The sequence below is a fragment of the Betta splendens genome, chromosome 4 (genome assembly GCF_900634795.4).
Source record: "Betta splendens chromosome 4, fBetSpl5.4, whole genome shotgun sequence".
NCBI lineage: Eukaryota > Metazoa > Chordata > Actinopteri > Anabantiformes > Osphronemidae > Betta > Betta splendens.
In genome coordinates, this window is record NC_040884.2 from 18,485,608 (window position 1) to 18,511,039 (window position 25,432).

Here is a 25,432-nt window from a genome sequence, read left to right on the forward strand (position 1 = left end):
CGTCGCGGCTTCATTAGGCAGGGCTGCAAAAATCACGCCGGTGTAAATACGGAGACACCTGTTAGTCGCCACGTTAATGATAATCTGGACCATGTGCATCTTCCTGAGATGCCGCCTAAAGATGAGTCCTCCTCACACTGGAGAATTAGCCCCTGGTTAATTAAATGCACCTGCCTGAGCATCCCCTCCAGTGCCCCGCAGACCTCTGCCCTGCGGCTTCCAAAACCGATGCATGTGGTTCTTTTTACACCAGGCACTGACTAAATAACACACTGATATAAAGCACATTCCCATTGATCAGTAAAAGTCTGAGTCTAAAACTAAAAGTCATACGCAATAGCAGAAGTCATTAAAAAAAAAATATATATATATTTGTGAAATCAGATCAGGCACTGATTTATATACAAACTGGCCACTGGATTTAATATGAAATTAGTACAAAGGTTAATTTTAATCAGCAATGCCACCCAAATTAAAACAGGCCAAGAAATGCAGCCTGCATAAGCTCAGGCTATAGGATGAAGTTTACAAACTCCCCCAACCATGAGAAAACGACTCCCCTACAATTTCAGGCAGTCTTTGACAGGGATTTGTGCCCAAATGAAAATGCATGTGAAATGAGCAGCCCTCTGCGGCCACCACAGTGTGCAAAGATGGCATACAGCAATAATCTTAAAAATGTAATTAAACACAGATAAGATTAATACAATCAGGGAGAGATGATTGAAAGATGCTGTTGTGTGGGGAGGTGGCGAGGCTCCCGGGCCCCTGGGCCCCAAAACGAGGCAGCGAGCTGTGGGGAAGGGGGCCCTTCGCACTGGGATTAGCTCAGCCAGGTGGGGGAGCTACGTGGTTGGAGCATTCAAATTAGTGGTGACATGACAATCCCCATTAGGAGGGATTAAAGGCCTGCTGGCAGGCAGAAATGCACTGGCACTGGCAGGGGCATCCGTCACACGAAACCCAAGGCGATGCAGCACGAGTCCGTCACTCGACAGCTGCTGTCGCTCTCCTCATCCCGATCACAAACAATGGCGTACTGCAATTATCCGAAATGTATATTAACTCCAGATTCTGATTTATTCATATGTGTGTTGTGGAGAATTATGCTGTCATGCACAGACGCTTAGTTTTTGCCAGCTGCACTTCTGCTCAGCTCTGCTTCGAATGTGTGGGTTACAGTGGCCCAACTATGCAGCCTCTCTTCCAGTTAATCCAAAAGGACAGCACCGAGGTCCAGGGGCGAGTCTGCACAGAAGCCCAATCACCGTGGAGGTCCCCGCAGAGAACCTGTCTGTCGGCCCGATTGTGCTAACGTCAAAAAGCTGAGAGCAGAATTACTGGCTTACTGCCACCTCACAACGACACTTTTTGTTCCCGATGCATTCCCAAGTTCTGCACGCAGGCCAAAACAGCGATCCGATTAAAACAATCTTCTTGTGTTCGCATTAACATACATTTACATGACTGTAGCTCCCCCCGTGATTAAACAGTAGTAGGTGAGTCCAGCACCCAGAGTGGCGTTATGGCCTCTCAGAAGAAAACCCACAATGCCGTGCACCACGACCCGGGCATCTTCCCCCTTCCACTGTATCACGGTTGCTGGGTCTGAGCTGCACATCATAAATGTGTCATTTCTCCCAGGGCAGCTTCCAAAGAAGAACTTTTAAAGCCCACCCCCTGCTGGAGTAAGAACTAGGATCCATATGGGATGAGAAGCTCATATCTCTACTGTATGTAAACGAAACGAAGCGTTCCACACACACCAACCACAGCGGTCAGGACTGAGCAGAGCGGGAGCGTCTGTATCAACATGATCCAGGATGGTTCCTGGTACGGTGACTATGCAAACATCTGCATTGTGTTCTGTCCTTATTAGCCGCAAAACAAACCAGAACAGGCTCTGGAAGCGTGTCAGTAACCGCTTGAAATGGTGGAGAGCGGAAAAAAATGAAGCCCACACATGTGAAAACTGTAGACAGACAACGTCAGATGTCACTGCTTGGTATTTCTGCAAAGCTCCAGAGAGAGAAAGTAGCCCGGAGCCACAGCGATGCCTGAGACAAATGAAGTAAGAGAGTGCACGCTCCTGTGCCAACCTGGGCCTTCTCTCTGCCCCTGCAGTATAACCCGGCTCTCCAGCGGCAACAGGAAATCAAACAATTAGCGGGAGGGAAATAAAAGGTCCTTTTTCTGCCCCCTGGCACTTGTAAACATGATAAGAGTGTTTGGAAAACGCTGCCGTAGTTTAGGAAGCTTGTTATGTTTATCAGGTGTTGAAGAGGCTGAAGTATGAAATACATTTTAATAATAATAATAATATTAAAATATTTACCATTTGTTTTTATAGTTGCTTGACTAAAATGATCTGTATACAGATTTAACATAGATACAAGCAGAGCAGAAATTAGATTAGGTTACAGTTATTATCTTATTTTATTATATATACACATCTTAAAGTTTATGCTCTTGATACCAAACACCACAGGGCATAATAATAAAAATAATAACTTGAAATTAATACAGATCCTGCCTGTGACAAACAATTACAGCCACGGGCTTCTAATATTCATTAACACCGTTTCAGTATAGGTTCATATATAATAAAAACGGCTGTTTGTTAAGAATCGTTGTATTTATGCTCATCCAACTGGGTATTAAAGCTCCATTTAGTGCTACATGAAGTAGATCTAAAAATAAAGTAAAAAAACAAAAACACAGCGCAGGAACATGGATGCGTTCGTATCGCGGCAGAGTTCAGCGCGCCCTCTAAGTGGAATTCTTAACTATGGGACCCCATCACAGCGAGGAGGTTTCTGTTTACATAAAAGAGCCGGGCCACGGTCTGGGACATTGCACCCGGGACTGGGGCATCCCAGCTCTCTGTCTGAGTGGAATGGAGAAAACATGGACGCTAATGTAAAAGCAGAAAACAGGAACACGTGTTTGTTCCCGGAGATGAAAGTTTCCAGGCTGTTTTGTTTTAGGCGAAATAAGAGCGGCATAAAACAGAACGATGAGCTGCACCTGGAGCTTTTATTTACTTCCATTTTATCAGTTCTAATTCTTGCCCTTGACGCAGTTGTTTTGTTGCTACTGAATTCAATCTTCCCCATTTCTATCTTCTTGCAAACATCTTTAATCAATAAATTGCAGATTAGCCATAAGTAGCATTTATGAATAATAAATTGCTTGTTTATATAAGATATAATAAAAAACAAGCTATATCTAACATTTTAATTTAAAACACTGCAATAGTAGCAGATTTGTGAGCGCGGTGCAGCTACAAAGCATAATTAAGACAACAATAAGTAATATTTTTGCAGAAAAGCTAATATTATTGATAAGGTATTTTTCACGTCAGAGTTTCTTACACAAAAAAGGGAATAAATCACAAAAACAATCAAAAAGTAACAGATGAACTTTAAATAACTAAACCTTCTGTAGAGATGTAAACGGTATTACATTTTATATTTGAAACATGACTTTGAGATCGCACACGTATTCACGTCACAATGTGTGTGCTCGGTATAAAATGGGCTTTAATTCTCATTTGAAATTAAAGTAGATTATTGGCCAAATGCATATGAGGGGATTTGAGTAATATATACGAGTGGAACTGATGGATATTGGCACCGCGCCCTTATGGTATTGAAATAAAGATTAGCGGCTGTTTGTCGAGGCGAAAAGAGCAGAAGTAAGTGCGACGACTTCTTTCTCCAAAGGGCTTTTAACCGACAGTACTGAAGCTCATTGACTGGGTCTGGATGGAAAGTGCTGACCTTAGCCGACCTTCTGCAAGGAGGACTTTTTCCGCCTGCTGGACTCAAAAGACGTGGTTTAATATCAGCAAGTTCGAATTTACACCTGAAATAATAAAGTGTAACCCAATTTTGACTGACCTTCAATCAGTCAAGAGCTTTTACTATAGAGTAAGTACTGATGTGACTAGCTTTAGATTTAGTTACAGATGCATATTCAAATTACTGCATTTACTCCCTTTTATTCCTTGTGCATTTATTATGAAGGCGGATAATTTTAGTGTTGCATTAATTCTAATCTTTCTATTAAACATAGTTTCAAATGAAGAGTGCAAATACTACGCTGAGTCCATGAAGTCACTGGAGTCCGATGTTGTCCTGACCCGTCCACATTTCCCCCGTCTGCCTCTGTGCTTTAAGTAGTGTTTTAGACTGGGTCCTCTGTGGCTACGGCGCTGTGATAGAGATGGATGCGCTGGTGCTCTACTGCCCTCCAATGGCTGCCGCGGCGCCACTCCACAGCGCTCCGCTCGCCAGTGCCGGGAGGCGGTGGACTGGAGACCGGGAGGACTGGGCAGAGCGGGGCGAAAGGAGACGGACCTCCACTCAGGAAAACTAGTTCGGGCAGATGATGCCATGCAGGAGAGGCGTGTAGTGGGAGGCTGTGAACACGTGTAAAGATGCATGTGTGTGTGATGGATGCTGCAGCCTGCCACGGCTTCCTCCTGCCGCACAACCAGGCACGGCCTTGGTTTAGGAAGCAGCCTCGTCCTCCTGCTTCTACGTTAACAACTGTCTACTTTACTGTTTCTATCCCCGAAAAACGCACATGTGCGAGGAAAGTGTACACACACAGACACGAATAGTTCATAGAGATAAATGTAGACAGTGTGCAGAGGCCCAGATGGCTCAGTCACAATGGCGGTGCAGGGCAGCCTTTGATGGGTGTGAGTGATTGATTTCAGGCTTGACTGGCTCTGATAGAGTCACCTCAGGAGGCGCCTGGCAACCACAGGCCGGCGCCGGAGCGTTTCGGCGAGAAACAAGATGGAGCTGAGATTTGCCGGATGCCCAGTAGCGTCACTCACGTCCCCATAGAAGTCCAATACATTGCAGGTACGTCCAGCCACTGGAACGGGATGGGTTTTGTTAGTGGCTTCAGCTTTCAAAGGCAAAGCGGTTTACATTAGAGTAATTGGTCATTCAATATGTCACAGCATGTTACTCTCAAGACAAAACATGTCTATTTCTTATTTTTTGTCCTTCATTTTTGAACTTTCGACTTTATAATTTTTAAAGCGCACTCGCAACTGTGAAATCATGATAAACTATCAAATCCACAAATAAAGTACAATTTGAGAGTCGCGAAGTCCTCGCAGAAATAATTCCAGTTTGTTTTCTATCCATATGGCTTTTCCTTTGTTACTTTATGCTCTGTTGAAATGCTGTAATTTGCCCGGCGTGAAGATATTGAGCGATAACTGTAATGGAATACGGCTGTCATCTTGGGGTTACATTTTCAGCACTGCCACTGTGCCGCGTCTGACTCTGCTGCGCTCACTGGGCAGGAGGGCACCGTGTTTACGAGTACATATTTGCCCTGGAGTCATCTCAGTTACCCGCTCCGCTCCGACATGATTTGACAATCAATTAACCATCCCATTACCGAACGAGACCTCTCAATCTCCCGACGCCGAGAAGCAGCCGGTCCGTGACGTCGCCGCCGCTGTCAGACGCGTCAACGACAACGCGGAGGCTTGAAACAATACGGTAAAACCATGTTAAAGGTTTCCCCCTGGCGCATTGGTTCCTGAGCAGGGCGATTATTCCACCGCTATGTTTTGACTACATCTAAATAACCATGTCTCCAAACACAATCCATTTTCTGTATTATGCACAAATCTTATATTTGCCTGTTTCTACAAATTGTGGAACATTTAGAGTCTTACGTCGAAGATTTTTTCGAGCGGCGCTTTAGAAAAATACAAACAAAAGCCACAAATATGTTTACCTCTGCAATTATGTTTGTATTTCTAATCACACCTCCTAATTGCTATAGCTAAATAAGTCGCAGTCTGGTTCACTATGGCGATAGCATTACCATGGTAATAATTATTACTGTGATTGACATCAGGCAGGTAAACTCTGCCTCATTTGAATAATCAACAGCTTAAGCTCTTTTTGTGTTTTTTCCCCTCATCTTCTATTTCTGCTTCTAATTGTGAGTTTATTAAGGAAAGGATTGATGAAGGCTGCGCATAATTTACCAATTAGCCCAGCGCATTCGCAAAACTCCAATTCTAAATAACACGTGTCACATTTATTTAGGATTAAAGTTTAATGTGCCTTGTTTCTTGTGAATGAGAAATTAATTTGTGTAAAAATGTCCCCCAGCTATTCTGTAAGAATATGAATCATAGGTTGGTTTTGTGAAGTTTACAAAAAGCTAAATAATATCAAGCAGACCCCATTTATGAAGAATGGATTAGCAATATTCCTAAGACATGATGATGAAGAGCTCTGCCTAGTCTGAAAACAAAAAAAGGGAGTATTTTCAAACACCACCGCTGATTTTAGTGTAAGCAGGTTGTTCACATCAACTATTAACTGATGGATTTTTAAGGGTGAAAAATCAATTCCAAACGAGAAATTTCATATATGCTAACCTCATTTCAGCCTAGCGCACCTATGTAAGTAGAGAGAGAAGGGTATTAGCACATTCATGCTGCCCCGGCTCCACACAGACATATATCTAACTGGAGACAGAGGGGCGGGCAGGGAGGTGAGAGAGAGGGCAGGGCAGCTCTGCCCGCCTGGGGAGTTTGGCATGTGCCCTCCCTGGGCCTCCCGCAGCTCCCGGGTCACAGTAAATAAAGGGGCGACGTGGACCGCCTCCAGCAGCCCCCTTCACCGTCCCGCGTCCCAGTAACAGGAATCGGCCTCTTCACTGGCGGCCACGCCCACTCGCAGCCGTCCATACCTCCGCTGCCACATGCCGCCTGTGCCGCATTCTCCAGCCCCATGTCCAGACACGAGGCCAAGGCCCCTTCTCCACAGTGTCTAACAGTGTGACAGCGAAACCCAGCCGGGTAGCAGCACTACATGGCCTCTGGTGGTGGTGCAAGCGGCGCCTCTCCATGTGTGGAGAGCATTCACCAACACACCCTACGACCGAGCCACACGCGGATTTGCATGCTGGTTCAGTTTAAATGAGCGAGGCGGCGGTGGAGAGAGGGTTCAACCTTTTTCCCGGGAAGTGACAACTGGAAAAATGCTTTACACATGAAAACAAGCAGTAGCCCTGAAGCTTAGCCGCTTCAGAACATCATGTTAAATGTCTATTAAGCCGCAGAGATTAACACTCCACACATCCTCCTAACCACCAAAACTTCAACGAAACAACCTACTTCTCAGCGTCATCTTCAAACTTTTACATACATCTCACATTATTTGGCCCATTCGCTGTCTGATAAAAGAACAATGCGCCAACATCCTGTACAAGTTAAACCAAAACCGTGCAGACACATGGAGACGGACTCGCTTCCTCCTCCTCCATCGCTCCATCCCTCCTGCTGGAGGAATTCCCAACCCTCTCTGCAGGTAGCCAGCCAACCAAGACCAGCAGAACATGTGTTTTCCTCCCCTGGTCGGGTCAAAGCGAGGTCGCCCATTCATTCCCCGCGATACGGCGGCTCGGCTCACCCGCTCGCATGCTTATCATGTGCCGCGCCCTCGCAACAGATGATGGATTCCACTCAGCCGATAGATCGCTAGATGAAGAGAGAGGGATGGAGGAGTATGGGAAAGATGGAGAGGGACCCCCTCCGACGCCTCCAGACACATCTCATCCCAGCCAGTTTGCAACTCAATCAGCGAGATGCAATTGAAAGGGGAATTGTATGTTGTGTTAGTTTTTTTTTTTCCCACGTCTGAACCAGGGAAGGTTTTGAACTTTGACCACAAAGTTATGAATTTTCTTTTAAGGCCTGCGTGAACTTAAGGAAAATATTTTCAGGACAATGTACACAGGATCTTCATGTTTCAAAGCAAGTTTAGATTTCAATAATGATGGGACGTCTGGATTCTAACCACGCTGTTACCACAAGTTTGCGTTGCCCGTTCTTCAGAACATTCATAATATTGACGCAAGGAGAACTCAAACATAACGGTTCCACCGCCCATCGTACGACACTTACTACCTGATTTACAAAGGAATAAATTACACTTGAAGATAAAACTTTGTTTTGCCAAAATAGTGGCTCACATTTAGTCCACTCTTATTATTGGTCCACATGGCATGTGATGATGCCAGAGGCAGCCACTTAGGGGGTTCGACTACTGCCAGGAAGAGCAGAGATGTTTGGTATAGACACAAGAAATAATAGGAGACTGTATAAAAATGAATATAGGGTTGAAGTTTGTGCGGTTTTTTGACCACTCTGTTACATTATACAATGAACTTGGGTATGTAAAGTTTGATTTGGTTGCTTTTGTTATCATAATTGTCTCCACCGTCACACAGTAGAAGTAGCAACAGCACAGCAGCTTCTAGTGTTTTTGGAAAAAAAAATTTCACAACCCACTTAGAAAAAGGGTGAGGTATTTTTATACACTCCCTCAATGTGAAGCCATAGGTGTCTGTGTGTCAAAACAGGACTACGCAGTTATCTGGATAAGTCGGCTAATTAAATCCCAAAGCCCATTTAAATCCAGAACCTGGGCTTAAGGGCTTAGTTTACTTTCTCCTGGTCCAGAGAAAAGTCATCTTACAAACACGCGAGCTGTCGTGTTATCCCCTTATTTTACAGACAAGCTGAGGAGGCAGTAAAACACTAAGGGGACATAAAATGAATAAACAACAATAATAACACTTAGGTATCACAGCCTGTGCTTAATGTTTATCAGGTGTCTTGGCGGCCATGACACCGTGCTGAGTAAGATTCTCTACAGGAGGCATCCTCTTGGCCCCGTCGCCAGCATGTGGCCACCGACGGGAGCTGAAAAGGCGAGACAAGAGATTAAGGAGGCAAGAAGCTTTGTCTGTGCAGCCGCCCTGCATCAAACACAACAACCTCTCCATAAACCCACACCCCTCCCGCCCCGCAACACGCACATATGCACTCCACTCCCATTTTTTCTTATTACCGTAAGCACGAAGGGAAAAAAGGGACAAAATAGTCTTTGCTAATGGACTAAAAATGTCCGCACCTCTCTCCCCTTTCACTCCCAAAAGCCAGAAAACCACTCACCCAATCTGTTCTCAGTCCCCACTGTTGAGGATTACATTTAGTCAATCATACAGTGCCCTATAAGGAATGGATTGGGGGACATCTTGTGAGCTGGGTGAAATGTGAGTTAATGGGAAAAGAGTCTGTGGTTGAGCGAGGAAGCCAGTCAGAGTAGGTAGTTAAAGAGCAGAACAGTGCCTTAGGGGTACTCAGTGTATCCGGAGTCACACTGGGAAAAGTGTATTTATCAACTTAATAGCAGGTGTCTGATTGAACATGACTATGATTACAGTAAGTTGTTCCTTCTTTCGACTCCTCTTCTCCTCCTCTTCCTCCTCATCACGTCCCCCCTTTCTGCTCCCCTCCTGTTTCCCACCTCGCCATCCTCTGCCTTCTCTCCAATGCCTCACGGAGACGGTATAGTGGCTATTATCATCGTCAGCGCTAACTGATTTAATTATTTTATAGCTGCATAATATATTTAAGGCGGCGCCGAACATTTGAAATTCAGATTACGAGGCGTATAAACAAGTTGTATGTGCGGAGGTGAGCCTTTACTGTATCTTTCGTTGCCAACTTTTCACCGTTGAACTCATCCAGATCGAGTTGTTCGCAAGCAGAAACGTGCGCCTGCTGGAGAATCAAGTGAATAAACAAGGAGGAGCACGGCTCGCGGTGGACGGGGAGCGGGAGCCATTTAGCTGATAAGGCAGGGAAGGCCCTTCAGGTGTCTCCTGCTTCACTGCTGTGTAAATGAGCTCCAATTAAACAGGCGGCCCCTAGCTCCGGGTCTCCCCGCAGCCCTCCTTCGCCTCCTCCATCCCCGAAGCCTCCCCCAGCCCCTCGCTGCTCGCCGTAAGGCCCAACCCACCCCATGGCTCCTGCAGCTGCTCGCTCACTCCCACTCTGTTTTTCACTCACACTGTGTGACCCGGAGGCCTGCTTAACTGGCGTGTGTGTGTGTGTGTGTGTGTGTGTGTTAGCCCCGCAGCGTGTCAGCTTACTGTCATCTCTCAATAAATGGCAGCGCGGTGGAAATGCTCCATCCCAGTGTCGGCTTGATTTGTGTATATTGCAGTAATTGCTCCAAAACTGGAAAGTTATTCTCGCGGCCGAATATCAGGCAGGAATTGGGCAAATTTGGCTAATGCTCGATGCTGATCATAACTTTCCTCACCAGATCTTTTAACCTGCGCTTTCCCAAACGGCGGCTCCGAACGCCGACCAAACATAGCGCTAACAGTTTGCAAACACCGTCTGATTCCTCAGAAGGCCTTTGCCGCCCAGCAACGGGGGTCTGAGAACAGCAGGTGATTTGGCCAATTAGACGAGGCGCTGATTTAGGTGTCCAGATTGGGACAGTCGCTCTTGGCTGCCGGCCAGGACACTGGGGTTGCCACCTCTGATCCTCCAGGAGCCATGCCACTAGCTCCTAAATGACCACGGCGAGGCGGGGAGGAGGGGGCACGAACATCTGATGGCGGATTCTTAGAAAGCATTAGCATCCATTTAATCATCGGATAATCAGTTTTTGCTATTTAGACTATTCCAAAAGTCCAAAAATGCACAAGCGTAGAAATACACTAGACTGCAGCGTACGGAGCTTCTCATTTCATCACATCGGTGAAAACACAGTGAGCTTGGCCTGAAAGGTGCCAGTGTTTGCGACGGATGGGTCAGAGCCACGGCTTGCGTGCAAGAGAGCGCTCCCCACCTCCTACTGAACCGGGAAAGCACAATTACCTGTTCTGGCCGAGGCGTACACAGGCCCTGTCAGCAGCACCTCGTGCATAATACATACCTGACATTCTGCTAACGTTACCTGCCACATGTAACCAGTCACACTGTAAAAGGTGTTTGTCCTCTCCCCCGCCACTCCAAATGCTAGATATTTAAAATTAATGGCTGTGATTAAGATAGTTTAAAACCCGCAAATGGTATATTTAAATATTAAGTCACATGTAATTAAGCAGGGAGAAATATTCATCCCCGTTGTTAGGGCAATTATAACAATTTCCATCAAGGGATTTCTCAGCTTGACTTTTGTTCTGAGCAATAGTGATTAACATTATGCTTAATTGGAGTCATTTTCCAAGAGTTGGGTATTTCTTATTCCCCGGCCTTAGAATAAAAATAAGCGCTGGACAGAGAGGAGGCAGCGGGCCTGGTGCAGAGTCTTAACAATGTGATTTTCTCCCTTCCAGTTCCTTCCTGTGAGCATATTTAACTGTGCGTAGGGGGGTCGTCCCCAGGTAGCCAAGAAGGTCAGTCCCCCCTGTGGGAGCGGTGAATCAGCGGACAGTCGGAGATGAGGGCTCAGTAGGGAAACGCCACGCCGGTTCCTTACATCACTCAGGAAAAAATGAATTGGATGGCGTGATGTCCACCTCGTTTGGTGATAACAGCCTTGTTATAACTCAACATGGAGCGTTCCCTACCTCAATCCTATTAAAGCTAAATCCACGATTGAATTATTAACCGAATGATCCACGAGAAGTGGCACTCGATGGCGTAAATACTGACTCTCAGCCGCCCTAATCAAAAAATGTTTTTGAGTTTTGATAATAGACCGTCGACGAAGGACAGAATGTTTCTCACCTCTAATGCCATTTACAGCGGCACAGCCCAGAAGAAACAGGATGTACAGCAGGACACGCACAATTACAAACCTTGATAAAGTTCCCCAGACGCGCCGGTTGGTCCGTTACAAGAGCAGCAGACGCCGGGAGTGGGTTCTGAGGGCGATGGTGCCGAGGCCGACTGGCGCTGCACCGCTCAACTGTTTATACAACAGTTCCCTCCACCGTCTGTCATTTGCCAAAATTGACGTTTCATTACTCTAAATCTGTTTACATGATGATTTGATGATGCGCCTCGGTATCACCTAATTGCTCTTGTGCAGAAGGCATGCAGGCAAATGGTGGCCCCTGTTAGGGTGCTCAAATCAAGGCATAATTGTCCTCCAGCGCTCTCCCCAGACAGTGCAACTCCATTTTCCAAATCTGTCTCAGTGTAAGTAATACGCCTGCATACTGTCATGAGTGACACGGGCCTCCTCTCTGCGACGCCGTGACCCGTTTTAAAGATCAACGCCAGCCCATGAGCATGCACCCAGCAGTTGTCCTCCCTCTGAATGTTATTACAGAGGTAAGCAAGGTCAGATTGCAGAGACGGTGATACATGGGAAGCACTCCTGAAATAAGAAAGTCCTCTTTTTTTTTTTTTTTCCGCTGTTGCCGCGTTGCATATTGACCTTGGCATTTCTGACAATAGCATCCATCACACATGTGAAACCTTTCCAACAGGCAACACTGGTCTGTTGAGCGGCCAAGTGAATCAGATTAAGGAATAACACCAGTAGATGGATGCCTGACGTCAAAGCTCGGGGATCAGCCTCCTTGTTCCATTGCATTCCACTTCCTCTGCGCAGCCCCGCACCGCCCGGCTGGGTTATGTTTATCCGATTTTGACATGAATGATTAATGGCCACGGGATTACTTGTGTTTTCGATCAATACGCCGCATTATGATGGTGATTAATTCAGCAGAGCATTGAGAGGCTGTCAATTCAACCATCTGCCAAGCAGGACTCATCAGTTTAGAAACAGTTCAGTGAAAGTGAAGTCTATACTCATAATGAAATCACCTGTGCTGCTAGAAGTTAGCTTGTTTTTGCTAAACACTGTTTTTTCACTGTATATATTACAAATGACTAACATAAAACTTTTTCCTTCTAATAAAGTGAAATTCAGTACTTTTATGGGCTTTCCAGCTAATCACTGCAGGATCCCTTAGAGCCCTAATGAAATACCCAGTCACCGCACAAACCTGTTTCAAATGTCTACTATGACTGGATTCAATTTTCCTGAACCATAAATGCTCAATTATTATAAAATAAATAAAAATGATCTCATGAAGTATATAAATCTAAAATTACTCATTGTACAAAGTTTTCTAGCAGCAGGTTGCTTTGCCCTCAGCAGCAATAATGGCTCGACAAAAACCTAAATCTCCCACAGACTGACTGTAGAATTTCTAATAATACAATATCCCCAGTTAAATTAAAAACACCAAATGTTTCAGTTTTAACTAGATGTTTTACTATGAAGGCTGTTGTTTATTAAGAAGAGCAGAAGAAGCCAGCAAATCTTCAGCTGTAAAACAATGCCTTCAGCTTTTTCCTGTTAACGAAGGAAACAACGTTCAGTTCACAGCCGTGTTCCTGCTGCCAAAGCTCTGCACTCGGTGCCAACGTGGAAAAAGACATTAACACAATGCATGTGTGTGTTTGTGTAGGTGTGTGCGTCGCAGAAAGGTTGCGCTGACGGCGCTCAGCTGGGAGCATCCAGGCAGTGACCCCTGTCTCTGTCCGGCTGCGTGGAGAGAGCTGCTCGGCGTGTGCACGAGCCGATGCAGGCGGTGCGAAGAGGAGAAGATGAGCACAGAGGAGCACAGAGGAGCTCAGAGGAGCACAGAGGAGCACGCACGCCCTCCGTCTCGCGCCGCCCGAGCGACCCGTGGACGCGGGCTCACGAGGCCACGCCGGAGCAGCGGCTCCAGGATGAGCCACGGAGAGAGTGTCCAAGTGGAGTCAACAGGGCTGCTTTAACCCATTCACATGTGTCTCTGTGGACACGTTTTACACATATGGAACATATAAACTATTTATTCCACTTATATATAATTAACCTGTGAATAATTAATGTTTGTGGAAACTGTTACATAGAATTAATTTTTAAAATATAAATATACTAAACAACACATTGTACCTAAATACTGGAATTTTATTTTTACTACATTTTTATTATGGCCATTTTTGTTAATTATTTATTAAATAATTTGCTGTTAGGGTCCGATTCTAAATGGCTGTCACATTTAAAATGTATGTTTTAAATAAGCATAAAAATGAAAAAAATATGCAACGCTGACTTTCCTCCTTTGCTGTTCTAACCTAAATTAAAAAATAAAAGCATTTTTTTTCCCCTTTCAAACAGTCTCAGCGTGATGTTGCTTTCCACAATCAAGTTTTGCCACGAGCCTGCAGGACACCGGGTCCACAGGGACCCTCCGGAGGAAGAGGTGAGTACCAGGTGCTGCGGAGGCTCCAATGCTATTACCACCACACTGTCTTTACCTCGCACGCTGACCCCCCCATTCCCAACACTCAACACAAGACGACGGCACCGGGACAGCTGCATGTTCCGCAGCATATTTCACCGCCTGCATGAACTTTGTTTTTGTTTCCACCGGGTTTCGTGAAACGGACACGGCCGAGCGGCACAAAACATGGAGGACTCATTTTGTGGAGGCAACTTGCAAGCAGAGGCACAAAACTAAAATGGAGAGGGGGGTCTGATTTTTTTTTTTTTTTTTGGGGGAGATGAAGAGAAGGCGGTAGTGTAGGGTTGCAAGGGACCGAACTACATTCTTCTCAAACATGGACTTGGAGCACCCTCTACCCATCACAAGACAAAGTGCAGGCTCCCCGCGGCTCAGAGTCCTCCCATTACTGCGTCTGGAAACGTCTGGGAGCCAGGCCTCGCTCCGCAGCTCCGAGGTTTTAACAGAAACCATGAGAGGGGAGGCTTCTTTAAAGGCTTCATCAACTGTGACCAACCGCCGTCAGCAGTAACCCATGTTATACAGGCCACAGTTATGACACCCTCAAAGGACTGCCCCCGAGGAGACAGGCGACAGAGGGGGGGGTGTGCGAGGGGAAAGGGGCCTCAGAAGTTTCCCACCTTCCCTTGAACCGCAGCCGCACACCCTCGGCAGGAGGTGGACAGGCCAGCTTTGAAAAATAACACCTTTGTGATCCCCAGTGTTTGGGGATAGGTCGTGGTCTGCAGATGGCTCTGGATCCCCTCTCTGTGGAGGATGGATGAGAAAGACGGAGGCAAGGTGAAAGACAGCAGACCGAGGCCCTTTGTACACGGAGGCGCCCGAAGAGTCAGAGGATCCGGGGCTCAACAGCACAGTTGCGATAACAATTAAGTTACACAAAAAATGCGCCGGTCACACGTGTCTCGCATGTGGCTAATGGCTGCGCGTGGAAAAAACTGAGGAGCAGGCGAAGGAAGACGGAGCCAACGGGATTTTTGACCAGGGGGGAATAAATTATTACAGGCCCTGCAATGGTGACAGCACTTTTCCCTCCGTCGGGGGGGGGGGGGGGGGGGGGGGGGGGGGGGGGGGGGCAGCGCGCACGGCTGAACTTCTAACCCTGGACACTGAAATCATTTTTAGCTGCAGCTGACAGTCAGTAAGCGGCACTTGACAGCGAGCTCCCGGAGGGCCCTGGAGTGATCCGCACGCAGCCTCCTCTGCAGACCAGGACCGGCTGGACCCCGACCAGGACCGGCTGGACCCCGCTTCCACCTCATCTGCATCTTTCGCCTTAATGGGGGACAAACCACGGCTTTCGTTCAAATCAAATGTTTTGAAGTTTGAATTTCACGGGCAGTTCTACAGAGTTTTCTTTTTTTTTATCCACAAATTTGAAGTGACGATCGCGTTGCAGCCGCGGCGTAACAGCTCCGCTTACAAAGTCAGCGTGTGTGCCAGTCTGGGAGCTGTGCAGCGCGGAGGACGGTGCCTCGCGGAGCCTTGTGTTGCCTCCAAACAGCTACGCTGCCTCCTTTGTGTTGCTTGGAGGGCCTGTTGCCCCTGCTCTATTCAGGGCTTTCACACCAGTCTCACTCACTTCTCACTCCCTGGGTTCCTCCTCACAGGTCATAAATTAAGCGAAGGGAGGGGGGGGGTCGAGATCAGAGAAAAAAGATCAGTCAGGACCTGATTTCAGCTACATTTTTACCACATATCCTATGATACGGCGACGTGGGGGGAAAAAAAAGCCAAAGTTTCACAAGCAACAGCGCGAAGGGAGCGTGCGACTCCGAGGGCGAATCTCCGACGCACAGACAAGGGTCTGGATTTGTGAGTTAGGAAGCAGCAGTTGGGGTTTATCCACTTGGGGCCACACTGCTGTTGACACTATATGTTATTTTAATGAGTGTTGCCGTGCAGTGGTTAATGTGGCCACAGCTCACGGCTCAGAGGGGCTGCTGGGCTGCGTGTGTGTGTGTGTGTGTGTGTGTGAGGGGGGGGGGGGGGGGGGGGGGGGGGGGGGGTCGGTGGGGGTCACAATATGGTTATAGTGACAAGCTCTGGGATAAGTCTTGCTGCCGCTCCTGTCAAAACAACGGCGTGAATGCGCTTGGCAGCGATGCTTCGCGGGGACTGGAGAGGCTTCTGGCGCGGCGCGTTTTGATTTCGCCGTCCTGCGATCAGATGGACGTCGCTCCAGTTTCAACCATTCAATTTTTTAAAATGCGTCACCAAGGGCATATTGTTCAGCAAGGTCGCCATACTCAACACAGCAGTGCATACTGTGACAATGACTTAATGACATGAATAGGGGAAATATTGCACAGTTCACTGGCTCGTATTGTGTGCTATTATCCCTTTGTAATACAAAAAAGATCAAAATTATGAAATATCATGCGACACATGTGGGATCTATTCAGCGCCGCCACAAAACTCCCATTGAAAAATGGTTAAATGGCTTTGCATGAGGCTGTGTACGGAACCATATGGACGCCTCCACATCTCCTCATTTCATACATGTTTCTTTTGACATCAATAATGCCTCGGTATCCAGTGGCGTTTGGAACACATCCAAAACAATTATAAAGTTGCCGTGGAAACTGAGGTCCTGTGCCAGGGTGAGGCATACTGTCTCCGCTCAGATAACCGCATGGAAAGTCACAGCAAACAAAGCACTTGACAGGGGTGCAGAAATGGAAGGAATAAAAAGGAGGGAGGGTGGTGAGGGATGGGCAGAGGTGAAGAGACAGGAATAACAAAAGAGGCGAATGTGGCAAATTTGGACATCCGTGAATGATGGCAAATACACAATGGATTTGCATGTTTTAAGTGCGGGTGTGAATTACGTGCAGATTGTATTGGGAAACCTTTGTGATGTGAATATTTATAAGGGCCGTTCTATCATTATATGAAGTGCGCGGAGTCTGCGTCTTGTTGCGGTTCAGCTGAAGGTTAAGTTTAGGCAAAGACGCTAGCTCCACGAGCCTGTGTGTGTTTGTGTGCGCTCGGATGGAGATTATCAGGGCAAACTGACACGCCAGCCCTCAGTGACACATGCAACGCGGCGCCCAACACTGGGACTGGAGTAATGTATTGTAACCTTATGCTAACCTAATGAACAAGCGGATGAAAGCGGTGTAATGGAAGCATTTTTCCATTCATCTTTAGGCTCCTCATTATGCGCGGAGCATGACAACCTCGTTAGGAGTGCACGAAAGATTACCCATGCGGGTAAAGAGCACCACCTTCACGCAAAAAAACACACAAAAAAAAACAAAACACAAACAGAAAAATTGTAAAACAGGTAGGAATGTAGAGAGCGGTACAATTGGTGCACACACACATCCAAACCCCTGGTGGGAGGAACTGGGCTCTTGGAGTCGGAGAGACAATCTGACCGGCTTTCAAAGACCCCTGACTGTCCGGGCTGTTTATTCAGATGGGAGCGCACAACGCCACCATTTCAAAGCCACTGCGTTACTTTGTTTTGATCTCAGTGATGAAGAACATGAGTTTCAATGCTCTCATTGGGCACTTGAGGGTACAAAGAGGTTAGATTGATTGACACGTGGCATTGTGCATGTAAAGCTTAATTAAATCCATCTCAGGAATTGTGACTTGTTCACCTCATGCTTATAAAAATGAGCAAATAGCTCTGTGTCTCCTTTTAAATGTGTTTATTGTAAGGCTTACAGTGCGCTACTGGTTTCATGCAGCGCTTTCCAGCCTATTTCGGGTGACTATAAACACTGGCTATAACATGAATCAATTAAAAGGTGTTTTTCGTTGTCTGCGCCTGAAGTGTCAGCAGATCTGCGTGCAAGTCATCATTTGTTCTCATTAGCGTTTCTTGGAGAAATCAGTAGCGCTTGAGGAAATCAGGTAATTTGTATTCGCAAATAAGGATACTCGACCCAACGGTGTAGCATCATTTGTAACAGAGTAGCTAGTGTGTGTGTGAGTGTGTGTGTCTGTGACTATTTTGTTTTACAATGAAAAGGCAAATTCTGCATTAGTCTCAGTAATGGCCACGAGGCCGAGCATCACCAGCTCAACACTGCTCTCCAGTGGACACGAGGTGTCATAACCCAAATGTGCACTATGGAAAGGTCTCAACAGACAGTGACAGCAGCTCTGAAGACTAAAATGAGCTCAAATAGTGTAATTATTTATTTCAGGTAGACACCTTGAGATTTTGGTATAAGACTGAAAACATATTACTCAGAACTCATTGCTCTCCTGGTTCAGAGGCACCAACTCAGGCCTAAAACATTTCTACATGTATCACTGATCATGTATCAGTGAGTTTATTCTTTATAGTGCTCCACAAATGTACCACATCAGCTTTTAAGTTCATGCAATACATATTTGGGCTTACTTGATCTTTTGACTATGTTTCTGTCTAATGTTTAATATCTGAAGATCCTAAAGTACAAGCACACTATTGTGACTGGTAGTTTAGCTTTAAAAGGTCAACAGGACAAAGTGGGATAAATGTCCCTAAAACGTTTATGTTTACAAAAAGCTAAACGTCAGTTCTGCTGTTATTATACTGCCTATTGTTTGATTAAGTAACCAAACACTATATTTTCTACTCTACCTCGTTCTAGCGTCGTCTATTTCGCTCTGCTACGTCGTGATCTACGCCGCTGTGCTGTGATTGGCTCGCGCCGCAGAGACGTACAGCAACGCCCACCAATGGGATTACAGCTTTATTCCAGGGGCTCGGTTCCGGAGTGGCCTGTCATTATTTTAAGTAGCAGGTAAATATCGGTGAGTATTTGCGATTCCGGTGTGATCGCCGTCTCCTCCAGCACGACGCTCAGCGGTAAAACGTCGCGGCCTCGTGTCGGCGGCGGCTCGTGCCGTTTAGCCTCTCGCTGCCCCCTTTAAATCAAAGAGTCGGCGCGTCCCTGTCGGCGCGCGCTCAGTTTAGCAGCTGACGACACTGACACACACCACATATTTAACATAATCATCCACGGGCATCCGTGCTCACGTCTATTCGCGTTTTCGCACGGATCGTGTTTACGACCGCCGTTTACGCGTGAACAAGCCGACTGAGATGCGTTGTCGTGGTAGTGTTATTCCCCGTCACTCGTCACTTCCAGACACAAACAAGATTATCTGTGTCGCCCACCGTGTGGGTCTGCAGCCCCCCCCTCACCCCCGGCTGTGGACGCGCTACACCGCTCGCTATGATTAAGGCCGCTGTGGAATAGACTGAACCGAAGTCTTGCAGGAGGTTCACTAAGCTGGAACACAACACGGACCACATCGCTGTCCATCTGCCGCGATTCATCTCCGTTTGTTTACGCGTGTCGCCGAAACGGCCGCTAGATGGCGCTGTTTACACGCTTCATTTATCAACAGGTCGCCCTCAGTCTGACGAGATGAACATGTACGCGGTGCCCAGTCCGGGAATACCGGGCTGCCCACCGGGCCTGGAGTACCTGACTCAGGTAGATACGGGTCTGTTCCTGTCAGATGCAACAACACATAGAAAGTATGAGATTTTTGGAAAAAATATATTTATTATATAAGAGGTCAATGTAATTTTGCTGGACAGATGCACTAAATTATTTGCCTAAAACACAAAAATAATAAATAAAAAACCTGCAGATGTGGCTCTTTGTTATTTTAGGTGGATCAGCTACTCATCAAACAGAAAGTGGAGCTCGTTGAAGGTACGGTTTGACGTTCTGTTCGTTTCAAGCGCGGGTCACCCAGCGGGTTTCATCAACGGCAGCCTTTTTCCCCATTCCCGCAGCCCTCGTCGGCTTCGAGAGCAACAACAAGTATGAGGTCCGTAACAGCATGGGCCAGAACGTGTTCTACGCCGTGGAGGAGAACGACTGCCTGAGCCGGCAGTGCTGCGGCCCGCTGCGCCCCTTCACCATCCACGTCCTGGACAACCTGGGCCAGGAGATCATCACCGTCACCAGACCGCTCAAGTGCATGTCCTGTTTCTTCCCTTGTTGTTTACAAGAGGTGGGTGTTCATGGTTGGTGCCCGCTGCCAATCTGTGGGTTTTACTGCTAATCTCGCTGTCCACCCTCCCCTCAGCTGGAGGTGCAGGCTCCGCCGGGGAACACGGTGGGGTACATCATGCAGCAGTGGCACCCGTTCTCCCCCAAATTCATCGTTGCAAATGAACACAATGAGCCCGTGCTGAAGATTCATGGGCCCTTTTGTGGCTGGAGCTGCCTCCCAGATGTCGACTTTGAGGTGGGTTCAGCGAAGCCAAAGGCGCGCGGTACTGCATTTGTAGGAACATAACACGGCACAGTAACATTTGTAGCTGGAGCCTGGATGAAGCCGTCACACGGGCCGTGCTCTTGCGCGGTACAGTGTGGCCATTGTTCCACGGCTCGGTTGGTTTTATTAAAGTGAGCTGTGAAACAGATTTGGGTCAGCGGTACCAACCTCTTTCCCAGACACAGGGAAGCGGCAGCTGAAGCATGATATTACCATCCTGGCTCCTCCTGGGCCATTTTGAAATCATTACCGATGACACAAAGCTCATGTTGCAGCGGCTGCAGGAAAATTGCCGACGCTGGACGGAATCATGAATTATTCTACCATCCTTCCTCCAATAAAAGCAAACAAGCGATTTGTCTTCCCTCTGGATCTTTGTCCTCAGATTTTGACCATGGATGAAGTGAGTAAGATCGGGAAGATCAGCAAGCAGTGGACTGGGCTTCTGCGGGAAGCGTTCACAGACTCAGACAACTTCGGCATCCAGTTCCCCATGGACCTGGACGTGAGAATGAAGGCTGTAATGATCGGTGCCTGTTTTCTCATCGTAAGTGTGACCATGAATGCAAAAAAAAAAAAACCCTCATGTTTGCTATGAATGCACGGTCTCAACAAGATTATTTTCACAGGATTTCATGTTCTTTGAGACGACCAACTAGAAGCCAAGTGGAAATTCCTTGTAAACGCGCCACATTCCTTGAAGAACAAGGCCACAAAGCCATGATGACCAGTCCAAAATTCCCTCGTACAGAACAGCCTTCAAACAGACATGATCACAGAACGTACCAGCAGGTACCGCAGCGTTCTCATTTTGCATGTACACTGACATAGAAGGTTCATTTTAGTCTTAGCTGCTCAGGTCGGTCGTCGTAACCGTGTTTGTGAGGAAACATTTGTGTTTACATTATGTTCGCTGAGCCGACGTGGGCCCAGATCCTTTAGTTAGTACCAATAAATAAACTTGAATCCATAAAGTACATCCATAAAGTACAGTACATGTAAAGGACAAGGGAACACCAATAAAGGCAAGTGTATTGATTGTCTGCAAAGGTGGTCGGCCAGACAGCACTTGGGTAATAGAGTCATTTTAATTATTCAATGCCCTTATTTATTGATTTAACAATTTGTCAGCAGATAGAAATGTGTGCCCTGCTTTGTGTGTGTGTGTGTGTGTGTGTGTGTGTGTTAGCTATGAGTGAACTTTGGAGCGCTTACTATTGTAAAGTAGTGTTTTCAATGCCGTAATAATAATCCATTGTCCATTCTGTAGAGGTTGAGGGAGCGACGGGTTGCAGTTGGATGTAATACAGCAGCAATGTCCACAAGAGGGCGCTAGCTCCTCATTTAAGAATAACCCAACAAAGTCAATGCCCGCTCCTGTCATCAGCTTTCACCCAAGCATCCCTCTGCTGAAAGCTTATAATTTGGGGACAAACTCAGGTTGAAATGCACGCTATTAAAGTAGACATCTGCACCTGATACGATAAGGAGCAAAGAATGTTAATCATGTGTTTAAATATACATAGAGCATTTTACGTACAGTACGTTTACTGGTAAATGATAATGCAAAAGTTGAAATGTTACGGGAATCAGCCATCATCAGCATTAAGAGAGCAGGAAGAACAAAGAGACATGATTGTACAATCATAGAAAGTGTCTGGTCTCTGGAAAAACATCCATCTTAAAGCAAATACTACTTTTGTAAAATGTCATTTAGAAAAATGTCAGAGGGACAAGCTGAGGTTCGTCAGGTCCTGTATCAGCAGAGTTTCTGCTAGTTCTGTTGGTACACGTTTTATCTTCAAGTGCAAACTGGATCTTAAGGATTTAGGATGGAGGTTTTATGCAGTCTGACCAAACCAACAGTTGAGTTACATTCCTCATTCTTTGAGCGTCCAGGGCGTCTCAGCCAGGCAGGAAGCATTAGTAGTGGAAGATGCTGGTGCTACGTCCTCTGAGGCGGCTTGATTGTGTTTAAAAGCCAAAAATCAAGGTCAGAATGTGACGCTGGGTGAATTCAGCAATTCCAATACGTCAAACGTTTCTTTGAAACACTCAAAATACTTACTGTATACTTCTACTTTTGCACTAATACTGTGAACTAGTCATGCAGTTAATGCAAACAGACTCTGTGAGCTAAACTTAAATTGTGCAAATAATCCCTGGAAACACTTCAATAAAAACAATGTTCTAATGCATTTGTTTTTAATTTTTTTGTTTCTTCAATTATTATTGTGTAAAAACACAACTAGACGATTGTTGTGATTGTTATTATTGAAATGCTTTGAAACTACAGTGCAATAAATCCCTTGAGTGGAGTTTGTAGCGTTGAATGATTAAAATCGTTGACTTCATGCTTGTTAATTACTGGACTTCACTGTCTTCTGTATTTTCCACCTTCACATTATTGCAGTTTTTTAACCAGTGCCCTTGTTGAAGTCTGCACTATGGGGCCGATCAAACAGATTAGGATGTCCTTCAGTGATAAAATGTAAAAGGGAAATTAAAAGTTTGATGAATGAACTTCATCTTGCGCCTGTTGAACTACGCCAGCGGCGTGTAGCTGTTAGCCTTGGGTGCAGCCTACAGAAGTCTCATTCAAAGGATGCTTTTAAAGCTCACATCCATGCATAGTCGCCCTGGGGCAGAGTGGAGGGAGGTTGAATACGGGTCACGCTTAAATCCTGACAAATAGTAGCAAAACATCGCTGTTACAAAAGCATTGGCTGGTCTGTACAGCGTGAGCTCAGTCATAGTTATCTGTTCTTACTACTTGCTGCAGTCATTGTCCCAGTAAATACCAGTTGCCTCTCTGACCTCGTGTGACCCGCCTCGGAGCGGTTTCCAATCCTTTCCCTCCCCAAACAATGAGGGTAATTGGCAGCATGACCCGGCCCAGATTAACCTGCCGTACGCGACCCCAGGGACTTGGATTTCAACTCAGCCCAGAACAGACTCGGCGTCAACCAGCAAACCTCCCTAATCGTTTTGGTTGTTAACAGGCTAAGTAATGTGTTCAGCTGCTTAAAAATAGGGTTTGTATAAACGCCTTTCAACAAAACTCCTGCTACTTCATGTTGGCAAAGCGCTCACGCCATTAGTGTGTGAGGCCCACGGTGTGAAGGAACATGCAGTTCTGCATTACTGGAAATGATCAGAGGCAACGCTCCACATTTGGGACGCATTAATCCGCCAGACCCCACGCAAGTGATGTCACTTATGTCACTGCGGCAGTGATTTGCTGACTCGCACGCCCCAAACGTCGGGACGCAGGCAGATGTTTTCTCCAGCTGCAGCGTGAGGGATTCTGTTTTGTGCAACGCTTCAATTTGTACGTTGTAATTAAACGCGTATAAAAGCTTCGCAGCTCATAAAGCGCGTGATAAGTTTGTGTTACACGTCTTTAAAAAACAAAACACGATTGGTCGTCAGAGTATATTTGACGTCTGGGAATCAGTCTCTGGAACGGGCCGTGAGTGTTTACATGCAGTCAGGAGCCGCGGGCCGCGAGCGGACGCCGTCACTCCACCGCTGCAGGTTAAACGCTACGCATTTCTGACACACGAGTGTCGCTGAGCGCAACCTCAGTGCGTTTGTTCTTTGTGAAAGCCACAGTGATTAACAAATGGCTGGAGCAGCATCTGTGCAAACAGCCCAGGAAAACAAGCCAAACGTAGGACGGAGGGAGAGCAGCTGTAAACGCAGCTAAACGGGGGAGGTGGTCAACGCAAACACGCCGATACCCTGAAAGTGACGCTCCCAACGAGCATCCGACCCAAGAAGCCAAACCAGCAGCCAAACCGGCAGCGTGTGTGTTACAGGGCATGAAGGTGGCACCGGGAGGACGGGCTCGGTCCAAGGTTGAATCCTCCTCAGCCTGCTTCTTGTATATTTTTGGAGCCGTGTGGTTTCAACATGGCCGCCTAATGATGACATTGAAATGAAAGGCCGACAAAGGAGCTCATTATGTATAATTTTCAATGAACACTGCCCAAAACCCCCGGCATGTCCAGGAGAAAAGGCTAATTTATGGGGCAGAAAAATCACACGGGCTGGTAAATTGCAAACATCTTTTAACCCTGCGTTCAGTCAGCGTTTAATACGGAGACGTTTGCTGCTCCAGTCTTTACAGTAAGTTCAGGATGAAGCAAACGGATGAAAGACCGCCCACGATCAAAGTGAATTAATCCACATTTAACCCCTGTCTCTTTGTGGCAAGTCTCTGGGGTGACATTAAAAATCTACTTGCTGTGCTTGTTAAAAGTTCTTTGGTCCTAGATTAAATGAGGTGTTGATGAAACCCCTTCAGATCCACCCTCCCACCAACCCTAGACCGCATCCTGCGCCAATAGCTGCCCTGCAGCCTCATAAATGGAGCCAGCAGAGTCACGTCGCGGCCAGCGATGTCGTCGTGATGAGGAAAAGGATCTGAGCGGAGGCGAGGGCTGCTGCCCGTTCCATTGATCTGGACTAGTAATTAAACTTTCTGTGGAGTGATCAAAGCGCCCGGGATAAAAATAAAACCCATTCTTCGACAATCACGGTGCAATTGTGGCTTCTGAAGTAGGGTTCAGGGGACACGGTGTCTAGGAAATGTGATTCATTGGGGCAAATTGCAGAAACATCCAGCTCTCCCTTCAAAAGAGGCTGACATCAAAAATAGAGCAGTGAGTACAAGGAAAGCCGGTCCTGAGGATTCCTGCTCAGTTATTCCCTCACGGACACGGACACAAATGATTGGGACAACTAATCATTTCCTAGTTTCTACAGCCAAATATTTATTGATGGTAGTAATTATAAGAAGGTCAGTGAGTAATTTCAGTTTCTTTCCTGTTGAGTGTAGCAGGAAGCTGCACTCAACAGGAAAGAAAGAAGAACAAGTTTAATCCCAGGCTACTGCAAGGACAGAGACTCGACGCTTGTGTGTGGGTTTTTTTCTTTTTGGTTGTGGAATAAACCGAAATTAAAAGGCAGAGTTGACATCACGCCACCTGTGTTGCAGGAATGTTTCCAACAAAGTCCGTGGCCTTGTGTCAGGTTTTGTGGAAATCCAGTGTCTGCCTCCATCCACTGGGGCCCA

At 46.6% G+C, this 25,432-nt stretch overlaps 1 protein-coding gene across 3 annotated transcripts; it reads left to right on the top strand.

Moving 5' to 3' along the window:
• The first annotated feature begins 13,945 nt into the window (after positions 1–13,945).
• On the top strand, positions 13,946–22,716 carry si:ch73-206p6.1 (phospholipid scramblase 1). Of its 3 annotated transcripts, XM_029146163.3 has the most exons (8): positions 13,946–14,067; positions 18,705–18,857; positions 19,468–19,556; positions 19,739–19,781; positions 19,865–20,085; positions 20,161–20,322; positions 20,738–20,899; positions 20,982–22,716. In XM_029146163.3, exons 3-8 carry the CDS (start codon positions 19,488–19,490, stop codon positions 21,009–21,011), a joined length of 687 nt encoding a protein of 228 aa, XP_029001996.1. In that variant the 5' UTR covers positions 13,946–14,067; positions 18,705–18,857; positions 19,468–19,487; the 3' UTR covers positions 21,012–22,716. The 3 variants fall into 3 exon arrangements, with proteins under 3 accessions (XP_029001996.1, XP_040926331.1, XP_055363879.1); XM_041070397.2 differs by lacking the exon at positions 13,946–14,067 and having other exon boundaries at positions 18,684–18,867; XM_055507904.1 differs by lacking the exons at positions 13,946–14,067; positions 18,705–18,857 and having other exon boundaries at positions 18,878–19,556.
• The last annotated feature ends 2,716 nt before the right edge of the window (positions 22,717–25,432 follow it).

Excerpts from the sequence above, each read along its gene's own strand:
- si:ch73-206p6.1 (XM_029146163.3), top strand. The coding sequence starts at position 19,488 with ATGAACATGTACGCGGTGCCCAGTCCGGGAATACCGGGCTGCCCACCG. Across the intron at positions 20,086-20,160 it reads TCCCTTGTTGTTTACAAGAG|CTGGAGGTGCAGGCTCCGCC; the intron begins GTGGGTGTTCAT and ends CCCTCCCCTCAG. Across the intron at positions 20,323-20,737 it reads TCCCAGATGTCGACTTTGAG|ATTTTGACCATGGATGAAGT; the intron begins GTGGGTTCAGCG and ends CTTTGTCCTCAG.